The 17,338-nt window shown below is 39.5% G+C and overlaps 1 protein-coding gene across 4 annotated transcripts in view; it reads left to right on the top strand.

Moving 5' to 3' along the window:
- Positions 1 to 17,338, top strand: part of UNC79 (unc-79 homolog, NALCN channel complex subunit) — a 249,572-nt gene that overhangs the window by 52,547 nt on the left and 179,687 nt on the right. For all 4 annotated transcript variants that reach the window (XM_066342422.1, XM_066342421.1, XM_066342420.1 and 1 more), the window contains 3 exons: positions 9,357 to 9,449; positions 14,682 to 14,737; positions 15,813 to 15,942. In XM_066342422.1, the coding sequence (XP_066198519.1) occupies positions 9,357 to 9,449; positions 14,682 to 14,737; positions 15,813 to 15,942 (279 nt within the window). The remainder of the gene's footprint in view (positions 1 to 9,356; positions 9,450 to 14,681; positions 14,738 to 15,812; positions 15,943 to 17,338) is intronic.

Genomic DNA, 17,338 nt, shown 5'->3' with positions numbered 1-17,338 from the left:
TTCTTTTTATATATTGTGCCAATGGAAATTGCTCTTGTTATTTGAGGCTGTAGATTTTCAAGGTTATAATGAAATCACTCGCTATGGCCATGTGCTATGATTTAAATTCAGTTACTACAGCAGCATGAATATTATGGTGAAAACCAAAGACATGGGAGACAATTATACCTTAGAATTATTTTATTCATTAGTTTGATCATATACAATAGGAAGAAAGAGCATGTCTATATTTCCTAAATATAAGTTATGGTATTTTTTGCCACTTGAGAAAAACAGGTGGAGAAGGTATTTCCTCGCATGCAGAAATTGTTATCTTTGGCATGTGAAGGCAGTCAGGTGTGATGGGAAGAGCAGTCGATAGAGTCAGGATGTGTATATAAGGCTCAGCTCTATCCGTAATCTGCTGTGTGATGTTGGGTAACTCACACAAATGAAACAGCTCCAGAATGATGATAGCATCAGCATTCTCTCACAGAGATGTTGTGATGATAAAGTGAATCAAAATTTATGGAGACAGTTTGATAAAAGCTAAGGCTTGAAACTTACGTGCGAGGTACTGTCGGAAACATGGAACTGCTTTGAATTCTCTTTCGCTTTTCAGACTCAATTCTTTAGGCTTTCCAGACATGAGAGCAAAGAGAAATAAAAATGTTGGGTTGTGGCTTTTATGATCAAATCTTCCTAAAAAATATTTCTTAAAGAAATGGATTATGAATTAATCTATGTTTCGTGAATAATCTGTAAAGATTATGGGTTGAGGACTCAAGTAGATCTTGATCGAAATCATAGCTCTGCTGCCAAATAGCTGTGTGACCTTAGGCAGTTTAACTAACCCTTTTGTTTCTTACCTGTGAAGTGAGAATAATAATGATAATAATAATAATAATAATAATAATAATGGATCCATGGGTTGTCGTGATAACTGAGATGATGATTACTCATTGGTAAGGTGCTATCACCATGCCTAGTGTTCAGAAAATGTTAGTTTACTTTTCTCCTTCCCTCAACTCTTGTTCTATAAAAATACCTTTATTGATCACACTTAATTCCTAGTGATCATTTTTCACCATTTTAATGGGATGTACTTGTGGGCTTATTAAAGTTGTTGCTCTGTAAATATGTAGCATTGAGCCACATTTGTGTTTTTTGACAATTTGCTTTAATTTTTAGCAATGGAATTGTAAGTTTCATGTCTTTTAAGCAGAGTCTGGTTTCTGCCTAAATTATATAGTGATTCAAAAAAAATTAGCAGACTAATTATACCAATCAAGTAATAGGATATTCAACCGTTTTCTTTTTTGGTTCTGTGTAAGATTATTGACAAGTACTTGTTTATGGTTACAGCCTTAAAATTGGATTGCCATTTTTAAAAAATAAATATATTAACTGTTAAACTTAGGCATAGGAATTCTGTTTTAAAGACTGGCAGGTGAGGCTGCATCTTTTAAATAATCCAATTCACTGTCTTCCTCCTTTTTAGGAGTAAGTTAATAATTTCAGGAGAGGCACTGAATATGTCGGATATCTGAGGTTATGTTTAAGACTGACGCAGGCATTGTGACAGCTTCCCCCTTGATTAATTTCTGCTTATTTGGAAACACGGACCCTAAAACAGGCCTTGTAGTCAGATTGAAATTCTAACGAACTTATTTAAATGTGTGGACCATGGCAACTGAGGAGGACAAAATAGTGAATTGAGGTTACAACATGTGTGTGAATTCTAGTGCTTGTTTCCAGAGTAACTTGATGTTCATTTAACAGTATGAGTAAGTTGCTTTATGTCTCTGAGACTCCGTTTTTATCAACTTTTAAGGATGGGTTTGGGAACAAATGTTCCGTCTCTGAGATTATTTCTGGCAGTAATCATCTAGGTCAGTGGTCCCCAACCTTTTTTGGGCCACGGACCGGTTTAATGTCAGAAAATATTTTCACGGACCGGCCTTTAGGGTGGGACGGATAAATGTATCACGTGACCGAGACAAGCGTCAAGAGTGAGTCTTAGACGGATGTAACAGGGAATCAGGTCATTTTTAAAAAATAAAAAATCGTTCAGACTTAAATATAAATAAAACGGAAATAATGTAAGTTATTTATTCTTTCTCTGCGGACCGGTACCAAATGGCCCACGGACCGGTACCGGTCCGCAGCCCGGGGGTTGGGGACCACTGATCTAGGTTGAAAATCAGTCCTATTTGATGTAAGAGACACACACACCTTTCACTAACCCAGTTGTCGATTTGGTTCATTTATTTTGTTGCTCTGGTTTTAGTTGCTTGATTCTGACTTTTGTTTCTCATTCCTGTGGCTCAACGGTAGACAATCTTTGTCATCTCTAAATTTTGGAAAAATAAGTTGTAGTACTAACTTTACAGCCAAATTCTATTAAACGATCCAGGCGTTCCTTTTGTATTTGTTCCTTCACAAGGTAGGTACAAGGGTACCGACCCAGAGAAAGAGGGGATCAGGCTCTAGGTTACTCATGTTAAAACTGATTGCTGCGAGCATGTGTCTGGTGTTTGCATCCATGTTGTTTCTGTGTTTTTTGGAAGTTGTTTTAGTGTCTAGAAATTCTGACCGAAACAAGAGAGGAACATTTCACTTCTTCTAGAATACTTTTATTTCAGGACTGAGATGTTAGGATAGAGGATCTTGCATTTTCTGAGTACTTGATAAAGTCTTTAAAATAAAAAGGCTTTGATCTCTTTGGTATGTGGTCCACAAGGTCAGATGTGAAAAATGGACAGTTTTTCAGGTGTTAAATGATTATATCATTAAGGGCCTAGAAGATGGCGTTCTGAGCTCTGAAGTGGGTCTATTGAGATATCACAGCTCTTTCAGTTTAAGAGCCATGCATATTTATCAGTGTGTCCTTTATGTCATTTTTGTCAATAAACCAAGTACCGCACTTTTATTTTAAATAAGTCCTTTTGACATGCCACAGAGCCAACTGCAATTTTTAAAATAAAAATTTAAAATATAAAAATGTCCTTTTCTTTTTAACTTCTTCAGTAAAAAAACATACTTATTTTTATCCCAAGTTTATGTAATAGGTTTTATTAAAAAAAAATATTAAAGAGTTACTAAGAATTGAAAAAGTCATTTGCATTTCACCATGGAAACGGTCTCTTTTTCCAATAAACTCTGTGATTTGTGGGCTGAATTGAAATATGGAGGTTGGGAAGATGACACTTGAGCAGAGAAGAGAAAAAGCTGATTACAAATGAACATTAATTGATGCAGGCTATGTTATTTCAAAGAAGATAGTCAAGCTGAACAATTGTATCTGTGGAAGATGCTTCTAGTGTATCTTGGTAGAGGACTGCGCCGTCTCATCTAGTTTCTTTTCTAAGTTAAATTTCCCCCTAAAGTCACTTACCCTCAGGAAAAATCTGCTTTGACTTAAAGGCGGTTGTCTTACTTAATTCAATATCTGGTTTCAGACCATTGGTCCCGGATCGTTTTTTGTTCTGTTACAGAGACTGTGTGTCATGTTCCTGTAATCATCCAAAATCTAATCAATATATATAAAATAAAGACAATCAAACACCAACACAAGATATTGATGGTAATTAAATAATTTTTTGTATATAAAATCTGTTTTATTGGCTAATGATTGTTTGTATAAGGTACTGTATTTTTCGCTCCATAAGACACACCTGACCATAAGACACACCTAGGGTTTTAAGAAGGAAAATAAGAAAAAAAGATATTGTGAACTAAATGATGTGTTAAAATATTTGATAAAATACCATATTTTTCACTCCACAAGATGCACGGGCATTTTCCCCTCCACTTTTGGGGGGGGGGGAAGTGCAACTTATAGAGCGAAAAATATGGTAGGCCTTACTGTACTTTGAGTTTATTGTTGAATCGAGAGAAATGTTTCGGAAAAAAGACTCCAGAAGAGCTGAATTATCCTTTGTTAACCAACAAAACTCTTAACCTCATTAAATTTTATAGTTTCCTTAGCTATAAAATGTGGATAATTATAACCTTCCTTGTCTATATCCCATGTTTGTTATGAAGACTATTAGATAATATATAATAATGGCCTTTGAATATTGTGTTACCTAAGCGTATATAAACACCAAACCCTTCATCAAATGAGAGACCTGTCAAGTTCCATTGCAACTAATTCCAATATTCTGCTCAAATTCACATGTTGTCCTGAAATGTTCTCATCTGAAATATTGCTTGAGATAAGGGACCATCTAGGGCTTGGGATAGTTTCCCCATGGAGTTTGCCGTATGGTAACAGTTAATTGTTATAACAAGCTTTGATCTTGTAGAGCAGGGGTCCCCAAACTACAGGCCTCGGGCCGCATGCGGCCCCCTGAGGCCATTTATGCGGCCCCCTGAGGCCATTTATCTGGCCCCTGCTGCACTTCCGGAAGGGGCACCTCTTTCATTGGTGGTCAGTGATGCAGATGCATCCTGTGCTCCTGGAGTACTGTATGTGGCCGCGCCACAAACCACGGCGTAGCTCCGCTCACGTACAGTACTATTTCCGGTGACGCGGGACGCACGCCTCATGGCTCCGGAAGCGCGTCATATCACTTGTTTGGCTAGCGGTGACAAATATGGAACTGGACATTGGCCATCTCATTAGCCAAAAGTAGGCCCATAGTTCCCATTGAAACACTGGTCAGTTTGTTGATTTAAATTTACTTGTTCTTATTTTAAATATTGTATTTGTTTCCGTTTTGTTTTTTTTACTTTAAAATATGTGCAGTGTGCATAGGGATTTGTTCATAGTTTTTTTTATAGTCCGGCCTTCCAATAGTCTGAGGGACAGTGAACTGGCCCCCTGTGTAAAAAGTTTGGGGACCCCTGTCGTAGAGCCTCCATAGAGTTGATGGGCAATCCCATGTCTGTGATTTTCATTCATCTATCAGCCTGTAAATGTTTTAAAGCTGCATAGACTTCAGGGTCCTGGTGCCTTAGTCTTTTCTTTATATTGAACTGATATGCCCTTCTGAAGGCCTCGGGATCTTATCTTCAATCCTTAGTTCATAGAACAGTTGCACAAACCGAGGTGATTGTCAGACCGAGCAGGGCAGTCTGACAAAGCACAGGAAACAGTTCCATTTATGGCGGAACCAGCGGAAGAGTGTATTCCTTTTTCTCAGATGAGAATATAAGGCTAGTGGGGTTTATTTAAATATTCCAATTTAGACCACTTCTTAGCACATCTGTCATCTGGATCAGTCCAGTAGCTTCTGAACTGGTCTTCCTGCTTCTACTCCTAGCCCTCCTGTTTGTTCTCCACCAAAGTCAGAGCTTTCCTCCGAACATGTAAATAAGTGGATCACATCATTTCCGTCATCAGAACTGTCTAGCAGCTTGCAGTCACTCTTTTAACCAAATTTGGTGGTCCTCTGTGTCCTGGCCCCCGCCCGCCTTCCTGCTTGGTCACTGCCTCGCCTGTGTTCACTCTGCAGGCATTGGCCCCGCACTTTCATAACGGTACCAGACTTTTTGCTTTTGTGCCAGCCTTTTTCTTTGTCTCAAAGCCCCTGTCACAAATGGTCACGAGGTTTGCTTCCTCACTCTCTTTAGGTCTCAGCTCAAGTAGCACATCTTCAAGATGCCCGCCCTTAGCCTCTAGCTAAAACAGGCCCTTCTGTCACTTTCTACTTCTTTACCCTGCTTCATATTTCTTCGCAAGCATTTGTTTGCTCGTTTGTATAGAGCAGTACTGTCCACGGAGCTTTCTGCAATGATGGAAATGTTCTATGAAATTATGTGTTGACCAGTACTGTGGCCGCTAGTCATTTGTGGCAACTGAGCACTTGAAATCTATCTAGTGAGACTGAGGAACAATTTAATTTAAATTAATTTAAATTTAAATAGCCACATGTGGCTATGGCTACCATATTGTATAGTGCAGCTCTAACAATTTGAACCTCATAAGAAGAATGACTTGCCTGTCTTGTATACAGCTGTCTTCAGGGCCTTGAACAATGCCTGGTACATAGGTGGTACTGAAAAAATACTTTTTGAATGAATAAGTGACTAGAGCATTGGATATGAAGTCAGCTGACTTGGGCTGTGGTCCTAATAATTAAGTTGGTGTTCTCATGCGAATAATTTGATTTCTCTTTTATAAAAAGGCGGCCCTGGCTGGTTGGCTCAGCGGTAGAGCGTCGGCCTGGCGTGTGGGGGACCCAGGTTCGATTCCCGGCCAGGGCACATAGGAGAAGCGCCCATTTGCTTCTCCACCCCCACCCCCTCCTTCCTCTCTGTCTCTCTCTTCCTCTCCCGCAGCCGAGGCTCCATTGGAGCAAAGATGGCCCGGGAGCTGGGGATGGCTCCTTGGCTTCTGCCCCAGGTGCTAGAGTGGCTCTGGTCACGGCAGAGCAACTCCCCAGAGGGGCAGAGCATCGCTCCCTGGTGGGCAAAGCGTCGCCTCTGGTGGGCGTGCGGGGTGGATCCCGGTCGGGCGCATGCGGGAGTCTGTCTGACTGTATCTCCCCGTTTCCAGCTTCAGAAAAATACAAAAAAATAAAAAATAAAAAAATAAAAATAAAAAGGCTTTACCCATATACTTTTTTGGGGGTAAGGGGGTGAGAATCATATAGTATATTAGGAACTATGAAATGCAAGAACAGATTAAGGAATTGTTACTGTTCACAGAGGGAGAGGGTGGTGGGAATGGTTATTCTGATGGGACTGAGAGGACCAGGGACTAGGTCTAAAAACTTTTGACTGTATTTCCTGAGCACAGTATTAAGTGTAGACATTGTAAAGTTTTGATTAATTCTCTTCTTCCATCCATTGTATGTAGCTGTGGCCTTTTGTACCCTCGTGAGGACAAGCAGCATATCTGTTTACATCATGCTTCTTAACAAAATTTAATAAATGATGTTTTTCTGTGCATGTTTATTAAATTAGCATTACGATGATTTTATTCAGTCTGTTAGAAGGCTAAGAAATTGCAAGGTGCCGTGTGTTTATACAGGCACTGGAGCCAGTTTTCTAGGGCTGGAGCCAAGGGAATGCTTTTGGCTTTATGGTTGACCATACTTGAGGGCGAGCATGGGATGTGTAGGGGTAGAAGGGACATCCAGAGGTCACCGAACCGTTTGGGCTGTTCTACAAACAGACGTCTAACTCATCCAAGGCACTTGGGCATCTCGCCCGCTTTCAGAGGCCTCCAGGCACAGTGAGTCTCAGCCTCGCGAATAGTAGTTTTCATTTTTAAGAAACTGCTTGTTATTAAAAAGTGTCAGATGAATTTAAACAAAGGTGAAAACCCTTCTCTCAAAAGGAATGGCTATATATTTCATATATATATATATATATGAAATTATTTTTTTCTTGAGATTTTCTTTCTCTTCCTTAAACAAGGGGCTCATGGGGCATGCAATTATTCCTTTCACACCTAGACACCTTACTAGTGTTTTCCATCTTATTTCTCATCTTTCTAGTAGCACTTCTCAAATGGAAGTCCAAGGTCCATTTGCATCAGAGTTACTTATTACGTATGGAACTTTCCTGTCTCCAAGCTGAGTTAGGCCCTCTGTATACGAGCCCCCAAATGCTGAATCTGAACACACTCTCTGGCTCAGGTCTGAGAGTCACTGCACCTTGTTTTTTAGGATTCAGCTCCAAGTCCTTTCTTCTTGATCAATTCTATTTGATTAATCAACTTTACCATCTAAGAGCTGTGAACTGATGTCTACATCTTTGTATAATTATTATAACTTATTTATATTGTATAGCCAAACTAATTTATCTACCTGAGTATCACCTATTTGGTAGGTTAGCAGCAGCCCAGCTGCACGTGATGAATAAAAGCAAACTCAGGTAAAGGGACCTTACCTATAGACCCGTTTTATTTGTGTGTTTATTTCTGTAAAGCTGTTGTAATGGCCATCATCTATTGTGGTGTTCAAAGTCTTTTATATATATATATATATATAAACAATCATGATACATTTTCTTTGTCTTTTTTACTTTGTGACTAATCCTCTATTACTGTTTTAATGATACTTTTATACATGTGTTTTATTATAAGGTGCTTTATTCTTTCTGGATATAGGTGAGATATTATTCCCACATATTGCAATTTTATAAAAAATAAAGTAAAATAAAATAAAATAAAGCAGGTTTTAGGGTTATCTATTTTTTTGTTGTTGTCCATGATCATGGTTGTGTCTATGGTGAGTAGGATATTGAGAATTTACTTTCCGAGGGTGTTATACTCACTGTACACTGTTCTATGCATGATTTCTTGACAGTTTTCCACACAAGCCCAAATATAGAATAAGAATTATTCCTGAAAAAAGAAATTCATTTATATTTGAGCCCTTATAAAGTTCTTATATTGTGGGTCCTTTCACAATTACTGTGTTTAGAATAATAAAGTACTCTTTGGAGACATATATTACTCTGACTTGAATTAGTGCTAGTTCTGAGTGTTTATTGGGGTGACCTGATACATTCTATTTAAAAAAAGACACAGAAAGAAATTTAATATAGAACTGGATGTCATCATAAACAAGCCACTTAATGATGTCTTGAGTGATTGTCACCCAGAGAACACAGTTATACAGCTATAATTTGAAGAAACCAAGCTGCTTTGCAATTGAATGCTTGTGGCACAAGATAAAATGTTCAACAGCAGCGTTATTTACAGAATCAACAAGTGCTTTATTTAAAACCACTCAGATGGATCTGAGGATGGTAAGCTTTGGAAAACTAAAACAGTTTTCATGGTGATGAAGATGTTCCATGAAGGTTTGAATAAAATTTTTTAATGACTTGTGAGAGTTGAAATAATTTTTAAATTAATATACTACTTTTTTAATAATATATGATTTAAAATTTATGTAACTAAATAAACAAGGCACCCATTATAAGTAGACTATTATTTTATCTGTATCTCTAAAAGTTAATATATTCAAGCTTTGTTTTTACTTTCTTATTGGGATAGCCTTCAAAATGCCTTTATACCTGGGTACACGGAGGATTCTGTTTTCTCTTTCTTCTCCACCCAGATACAGACATCCTGGAAGCAGAGATCACATCTGAGTACAGCTCTGCTAGAGCCATTACGTCACGTTCTGGCCCTGTTCCTACTTCTTGTACACTCTCACTAAATGCTGGCTACTGGCGACAACACTGCAGCATTTGTATACTAGGATACATTTTGTAGTTTTATTTGTGCAAAATGTCCACTGATGTGGTTGGAACTTTAAAAAATATATAGTTTCTTCTCAGTTCTTATGCTTTATGCAAAGTAGCAAATTTATGTATATATGAAAAATTTAATAAATGTATTTAATAGTCTCACTAATGTGTGTGTGTGTGTGTGTGTGTATTGTGTCTAATCAAAACTATTTTGGTTTCAGTGGGTTCCTCAAGGAGAGAAGGAGTTCCTGCCCATGTTAATCTCTCTGCATCATCCATGCTAATGATTGCAATGCAGTACACATCCAACCCAGGTAGGTGGGACTTTGGGTGGATTGACTCATTCCAAAACCAATAATAAAACAGGACATCAAACAAGCAAGTTAGAGATACTGGTGTGAGAAGAACTTCTCTTGGTGGGTAGACAAGTAAAGATGTGTCAGAAAACACACTTTTGAGTTGAAATAAATTCCCCCTTCTTGTTGCTATTAGCAGTCATCTTGCTGGCTGGTGATATTTTCAGAATGTTTGAGGACACAATTTTAGAACCTTGACTGGAAATTGAATATACTATAAAGGAATAGTTGAATTAGAAATATAAAAATCTCCTGCAATTCTAATAATTACAGAAAACCATTGTTAATAATTTGTGAATTTGCTACTATAATGCCACACAAGTATTCTTCAACCTAAATCTTTTACTACGTTTCTGATTATTTCCTTAGAATAAATTCATAAAAGAGGGATTAATTGGTTAAAGAACTTGAAACAATTTCAATAGTCTCACTAATTATATATGAAAATACACTTAACCTGTCATTGGGTATTATCATAAAATTTGTATAGAGTTGGACAGGTGAAAAAAAAATAGTACCTCATTTTGGTTTTTATTGCTTTGATTACTAGTGATGTTGGATAGGTTTTCTATGAGGTACTCTGTTTGATTCCCATTCATCAGTATAATTGCAGATGAACTTTGGGAAACTGACCTAAAAAGGGGTTGATTGTTGGAGTTGCATGCTAAGATATGACGATTTTAATTTCTATTTAATATTTATTTGGAAAGTGAACAAATTTGGTGGCACTGTTTTTAACCCTCTCCTTAATTACATTGTAAAGTATAATTATAATTGAGGTTTTTTTTTGTATTTTTCTGAAGCTGGAAACGGGGAGAGACAGTCAGACAGACTCCCGCATGCACCCGACCGGGATCCACTCGGCACGCCCACCAGGGACGAAGCTCTGCCCACCAGGGGGCGATGCTCTGCCCCTCCGGGGCGTCGCTCTGCCGCGACCAGAGCCACTCTAGCGCCTGGGGCAGAGGCCAAGGAGCCATCCCCAGCGCCGGGGCCATCTTTGCTCCAATGGAGCCTTGGCTGCGGGAGGGGAAGAGAGAGACAGAGAGGAAGGAGGGGGGGCGTGGAGAAGCAAATGGGCGCTTCTCCTATGTGCCCTGGCCGGGAATCGAACCTGGGTCCCCTGCACGCCAGGCCGACGCTCTACTGCTGAGCCAACCGGCCAGGGCTATAATTGAGTTTTTGATTCAAGGTGAAGGAAAAAATATTTTTCATTTTAAAACCTTAATGCTTCCATTGTGGAGTGTCATCCTTTAGATATGAAATCCCTTATGATTATCATATGAGTTTAATAGAAATGTATATATTTTGGAAGTTATATCTGACTCTGTTTAGCTTAAAGTACCCTCAAAATGTCTTATATATTATATTCTGGAAAAGAAGCTTTCATTTGTAATCTAGTTAATTAAAGTCTCATCATGAGGCTTGGGTCCTAATTTCTAAGTTGAGAGGCAATGAAGCAGCACAGCTAAAATCACATGCTTTGAGGTTAGATGTATGAACAAGTTTTGAATCACCCTAAGTCCCAAGTTTTCTCATAAAATTCCTATAAAATGGAAGTGGTTCTTCCTACAGTGCATAGGGACAGGCACATCGTAAATGCTCAATAAATAGCAATGGGATTGCTACAATCTGCTATGTTCTTCTTGGAGTTGAATGCTTCACAGGGAAACCACCGAGATCAGATAGAATAATTCTGTTATTTCTCAGTCTGCATCTTCGTCTAGCCTTGGGGGAATGCGTATAGCCAGAAATGAATTATATAGTAAGAATTGCATTTGGAGCCCCAAACCAGTCTTGTGATGTGCAAAACTGTTAAGAAATGAGGTGATATCTACCAGGAGGTATTGTGGGACCAAGTGGTAGGTCATCGTCGTATTGTTTGAATTTTTTCTTGGGGGAGATAGCAAGAGGTAGCTTGGTCCTTGTGGTCTTTGGGCATCAAGGCTAGTGTACAGACCTTGTTCAACTAACACACATCTGCTGAGTAAATTCTCTGTACATGGTTCTGTGCTGGACCTTGGGAAAACTATCAGAAATGTTAAGGTATGTGACTTGCTGTAGGAAGCTCATGTTTAATTGAGAAGATTAGGCATATTCACATAAACCATCCATTTATAGCATGAAGTAGTATGTGAAATGTACAAACTAAATACTACAGCTAGTGTTAATTCATCATAAGGCGAGAACTCTATGGGTTGAAAGGATTAAGGAAGGCTTCATGTCATTTGAGAGCAAAGTATGGGTCTTAAAATACGGATATAGTTTTGATTGCTATGGTAAGGAGGGTCTTCTGGGAGAGGAAACTGTTTAAACAAAGGGATTCCATTCATGGGGCTGTCAGGGAACTACTCTGAGGCAGGGCCGTGCAGCAGACACATGGAGAATAGCAGATGCTGTGTAAGAGAAAGTGGCCTGGAATAACTGCGCCTGAGACGTCACCGATGGCTTACGAACAAAATTCCAGTTCTAGAGGGTCATCTGTATATTCAACAAAGAGTCGAGTATTTGCTATGTGCTGGGCACTGGGGACACCATGGTTAGCAAAACAGAACTGACCCCTGCCCTCACCTCCTAAAGCTTATCATATAGTGGTGACAGGGGGAGAAGTCAGATAATTAGAAAATCAAATGCAAAGTCTCAACTGTGACAAGTGCTTTGAAAGTGGTACATTGTGCTATGCTATGAGATCCTACAAAAGGAGATTTCCCCTTTATTGAAGAGGTCAGGGAGGGCTTTTCTGGGGAAGTAACTGAAGAATTAGTGGTAGCACTAACAAGGCCTACACAGGGTGGGGCTTTAGGCCCAAGAATCTCATGTGTCAGAAGGGAGTTTGGCAATCAGGTGGGACTGAGAGATGGGCATAGCTGGAGCCGAGAATGAAGCTGCCTCGTGTGGGTGAGGTATGGGCTTCTGTGGGCTCTGTGTGGGAGTCCTGCATTTATCCCAAGTCTAACAGGAAGGCACTGAAGGACTTTAAGTGGTTGTGTCTGCGACAGGCTGCTGTTGAGAAAGAGTTAAAAAGGAACCAGAGTATGTATCTATAGACCCAGGAGGAGGCCATCGCACTTGCCAGGCATGTTAAAGGCAGAGCTAATTGAGACTGAGAAAAGTGGCTACATCTGAGAGCTACCTAGTAAATAAAATTGATAGGACTTGGTGACTTATTGGAGATGGTGGGCTTTTAGTCCCATAACTGGATGCATAGCTGGTCTATTCACTGAGGAAGGGGACGCTGGAAGAAGAAGACCAGGCTTCTGAGGGAAGCTCACGAGATCTGCTTTGGATATGCTGTGTGCAAGGTGTCTTTGAGATGTATAAGAGGAGATGGTACACTTTGGACTAATATATCATTATAGGGCAATTATATCTCAATAAAACTGGAGAAAAACTCCACACATAACTTCATAAAGACATTCTTTATGTCCAGAACACAAAATGCAAATACATCAGCTTACCTAAAAAACAACAACAAAAAAAAACCAGTCAATGATAACTGTGAAGTTGTATTAGGAGCTTGGAACTCCAAATAGAAATCTGTGTTAGAAGGAATGAACTTTGAGCCTGCATGTCCAGTGACAGCCATTGAATTTGCATGTAGATGGTAACTGAAGTTGTATATGAATGTGACATTGTTTACAAGAGAGTATAGACTGAAAAATGGAGCGGGTTTATGACCAGGCCTTCTGGAATTCGGCAGATAATGGCCCAGTGGGAGAGTAAGCTTGTCAAGGAGACAGAGAGGTTGTATCTGTTGGGATGTGTTTGGGTGACGAACAGAGGCCTTAAACTCCAAGATTTGTTGTTACTTAGTAGGAGGTCTTGGAGATAGCTTCATAGTGTCAGGGGGCTGAGACGGCATCTTTGTGTTTCCTTGAACTTCTCATGTTTGCAAAGTTGCTGCTCCAGTGAAGGTCATTATATGTTTTTACAAACACATTCACAAAAAGGTAATAATATAAGTCAGGGGAATTAGAACGATGTCTCCTGCTGTGCCCATTTCCTCTTATCCAAGAGGAAAACACTGTCTCAATAAGTTTTCTAGCAGATTCTCACTTAGGTCTTGCTGGCCGGAACCAAGTCCCATGGCCATCGCTAGCTGCAGGTGGTGTGGAGAGATGGACAAGGTAGAAAGGTATTGTTGATAGCAGTTGAGTAGCAGCAATAGTGTCTGCCACAGGTTACTAGGAGAGTGTCAGTCACGAAGTCAAAGGAAGTCTTCTCCTTTTAAGGAGAAGATAGTGGTTAATACTGAATGCTGCTGAGGGTCAAGTGAAAGACAGACTGAAAAGCTGGCATTGAGTTGAATGACAGGAGGTCACTGGTCACTACAGTGAGCTCTGCTTCAGTGCCATGATAGGGTTGGAAGGTGGATGCGGGAAGGTGTAAAACAGCTATCCGTCTAGGGTGAAAGTAGCTTTCTTCCCGGAGTAAACACGGGCAAATCAAAGGAGCTTGCTGTTGTGTAGCTTTTAACAATTCCTCCACAGATGGAACTGGCAATCAAATGACAAGACTCCCAATCTTATTCACCATTCTGTCACTTGCGATATGTCCAAACTTGGGCAAGAAAGGAAAATAAGATTCAGTTTCCGAACTGCAACATAGTGGTTATGAGATAAACACAGACAGCTCTTAGCAGAAAACCGGCAGAATGAATTCTCAGTAAATGTGGCACGTTATTGTGATGCTAGTCGGCTGTTTTTTCCCTCTGTAGTTCTTGATTACATGAATGTATGTTTCTGTTGTAAAGGTGTGATTACTAGTGATTTTTCTTAATATTTTCTTTGTTGATAAGATGAATGAAATATCCTTCTCCAGAATCTTAGAACAAAGGTTAATAAAATCAAGGGCTTGTATGATATTTGAAAAGTGTGACTGCCTGACCTGTGGTGGCTCACTGGATAAAGTGTCGATCTAGAACGCTGAGGTTGCCAGTTTGAAATGCTGGGCTTGCCCGGTCAGGGCACATATGGGAGTTGATGCTTCCTGCTCCCCCCCTTCTCTCTCTCTTTCTCACAACTAATAAATAAAATCTAAAAAAAGAAAAGAAAAGTGTGACTATAGGAAAATAAGCAATTTCTGATTTTATGATTGAGTGAGAGTCATACTAATATAGTTATTATATCTCACAGGATGTTTTATCTGGTATTTACATTTCATGTTCAAATTACATTTTCTTCCTTACAGTGTATCATTGTCAATTATTGGAATGCCTCATGAAATATAAACAAGAAGTCTGGAAAGTAAGTTTTGGGCCATATTAAACTCATAGCCACAAACTTAATATATATAATATAGCAAAAATTTTTAGCATGTTAAAAGTATAATGGGTCAAATTTATTTATGTCTTATAATTTTGGTGTAGAAGAACCAATAGTTCTTTCCTTTCTGGTTAATTATTTATCATTTAGAGCAGGAATGATCTTGAACAGTGGCTTGACAGAAAAGTAATTGAATATCTCTTATTCTTGGAATTTAGCAAATACTATATGACAATTTCATTTAATTTAAAGGGTTGCTTAAGAACCTGTCTTCTTTCAAATACATGTGAATTGTCAGGAAATGTGTTTTAAGAAAAAATTTCAAAAATACAATGTTTAACAAACTGGCTTATGCTATTCTAAAATCTATCTTTAACATTATTCCGAGTAGAGAAAAATGTATTGAAGGATAGTATACTTATGAATGCTACCCAGGGGGCTTATTTACAGAACCAATGGGTAAATAATAAAAAATAATGTTTTTTGTGTTTTTTTTTGTATTTTTTCTGAAGCTGGAAACGGGGAGAGACAGTCAGACAGACTCCCGCATGCGCCCGACTGGGATCCACCCGGTACGCCCACCAGGGGCGACGCTCTGCCCACCAGGGGGCAATGCTCTGCCCCTCCGGGGCATCGCTCTGCCACGACCAGAGCCACTCTAGCGCCTGGGGCAGAGGCCAAGGAGCCATCCCCAGCGGCCGGGCCATCTTTGCTCCAATGGAGCCCTGGCTGCGGGAGGGGAAGAGAGAGACAGAGAGGAAGGAGGGGGGGGGGTGGAGAAGCAAATGGGCGCTTCTCCTGTGTGCCCTGGACGGGAATTGAACCCGGGTCCCCCGCACACCAGGCCGACGCTCTACCGCTGAGCCAACCGGCCAAGGCCAAAAAATAATATTTTAATATGATCTAATCTGGGAAGTTACCTGGATGATGAGATTCCAGGGGAATTAAGCACCTCAACCCCTCTATTGAAAATTTCACTACTTTGGAACTATTGAATGAGCGACCTTTATTTCTATTTGATCATGCTAAGTCAAAACATTCTTCCTGTTTTCTTTAGGATCTTCTGTATGTGATAGCCTATGGGCCTTCACAAGTGAAACCACCGGCTGTGCAAATGCTTTTCCATTACTGGCCCAATTTAAAACCTCCAGGGGCAATCAGCGAATACAGGGGCTTGCAGTACACAGGTAAGCTGGGGACGGCCCTGTGGTAGCCCGCCGTTACTTCTCCACCGTTTGCCTCACCTACTTGTATATATTTTTATCTTGCTGGCTTATATTTAAGTGCCTTTCGATATTGTCATAAACCCTTTCTGAAATGAGGTGGTATAAAATAAATGGATTAGAATCAGTTGCAAAAGCATTTATGACACCGTAGCGTCTCAGTCTCATTTGCGACACATATGCCCTGTGGCCTTAACTACTGCTGACCTTAATCACTGCAAAGGTGTGCGTGGTGAGTAATGCCGCACAGTTGCTCACTATGTAGCAAAACCCCAGGTGGCTAATTCCGTTTTGCTAGGAAGACTCGGGACATGTTCAGCATCACCAGTTCATATATTAAGTAAAAATTCAATGACCCCGATGGCCTGGTTGCACAGGAAAAGCCAACAATTGCTGAGTATTGTGTTGTTAATAACTGTGAAGTAAGCATTGAATTTAAAGGTAAAGACACACATTTACCAAAAAATAAACCAATCCCAGATCCTGTGTTGTGATTTGTGTTTGTATATTATAAAATCAAACAGGCCACCTAGGAATAATGGAGTTTCAGATGCCCCTGACTACTTTTGCACCCCACTTAATTGCATACATAGTTTTTTTTGTTGTTTTTTTTTTAAATAAGAGTGGTGGGTGTTTTGGCAAAGTTAGCTTTTATTCAGGCTGCTGTGAGATTGTATACTGCTGTTCCAAAACCTACTTCTTTCTTGGCATCATTTTTTCTGAGGTGATTTGAGGTGGTTCAGAGGGATTTAACGTAATTCTGTTCCTGATTAATTCTCTTCCTTATGTTCCTGAATAAAGTCAAGAGCTAGAGTTATTAGTCTAGTCTTTGGGCTTTGGTGGCCCTTGGTGAGCTTATTCTAAACTCAGAACAAATAATATTGACCATAGTGGGAGCAATAATATTAATTAAAATAATGAACATAGAGAGTAATTTTTTAAAAAATGGAAATTGGTATCATTGGTGTTTTCTATCATTGATAGCAGACAATGTTGAAGTGTTTGTAAGTGGGGAATTTGAATGTAAAAGCAAAGATAGTTGAAAGTGCCCTGGCTGGATGGCTCAGTGGATAGAGTTATCTTGGTGCACTGAGTCATGGGTTTGATTCCTGGTCAGGGCATATATGAGAAGCAACCAATAAGTGCACAACTAAGTAGAACAAGGAGTTGGTGCTTCATTCTACCTCTTTTCTCCCCTCTTTCTTTTACTCTCCCCTTTCCTCTCTCTCTCTCCCTTGCTCAAATCAATGGAAAAAAATAGTTGGAAGCATTTATAAAATAAAAGGTGAAGTGACTGAAATATTTGATACCAACTCCTCTCAACAGATTCCTGAAATAAGCATTTACAGGATGTATGAAT

Source organism: Saccopteryx leptura, chromosome 6 (assembly GCF_036850995.1).
Source record: "Saccopteryx leptura isolate mSacLep1 chromosome 6, mSacLep1_pri_phased_curated, whole genome shotgun sequence".
Classification (NCBI taxonomy): Eukaryota; Metazoa; Chordata; class Mammalia; order Chiroptera; family Emballonuridae; genus Saccopteryx; species Saccopteryx leptura.
Note: the sequence above shows the minus strand (reverse complement) of the source record. Positions and strands in the feature narration are given on the sequence as shown.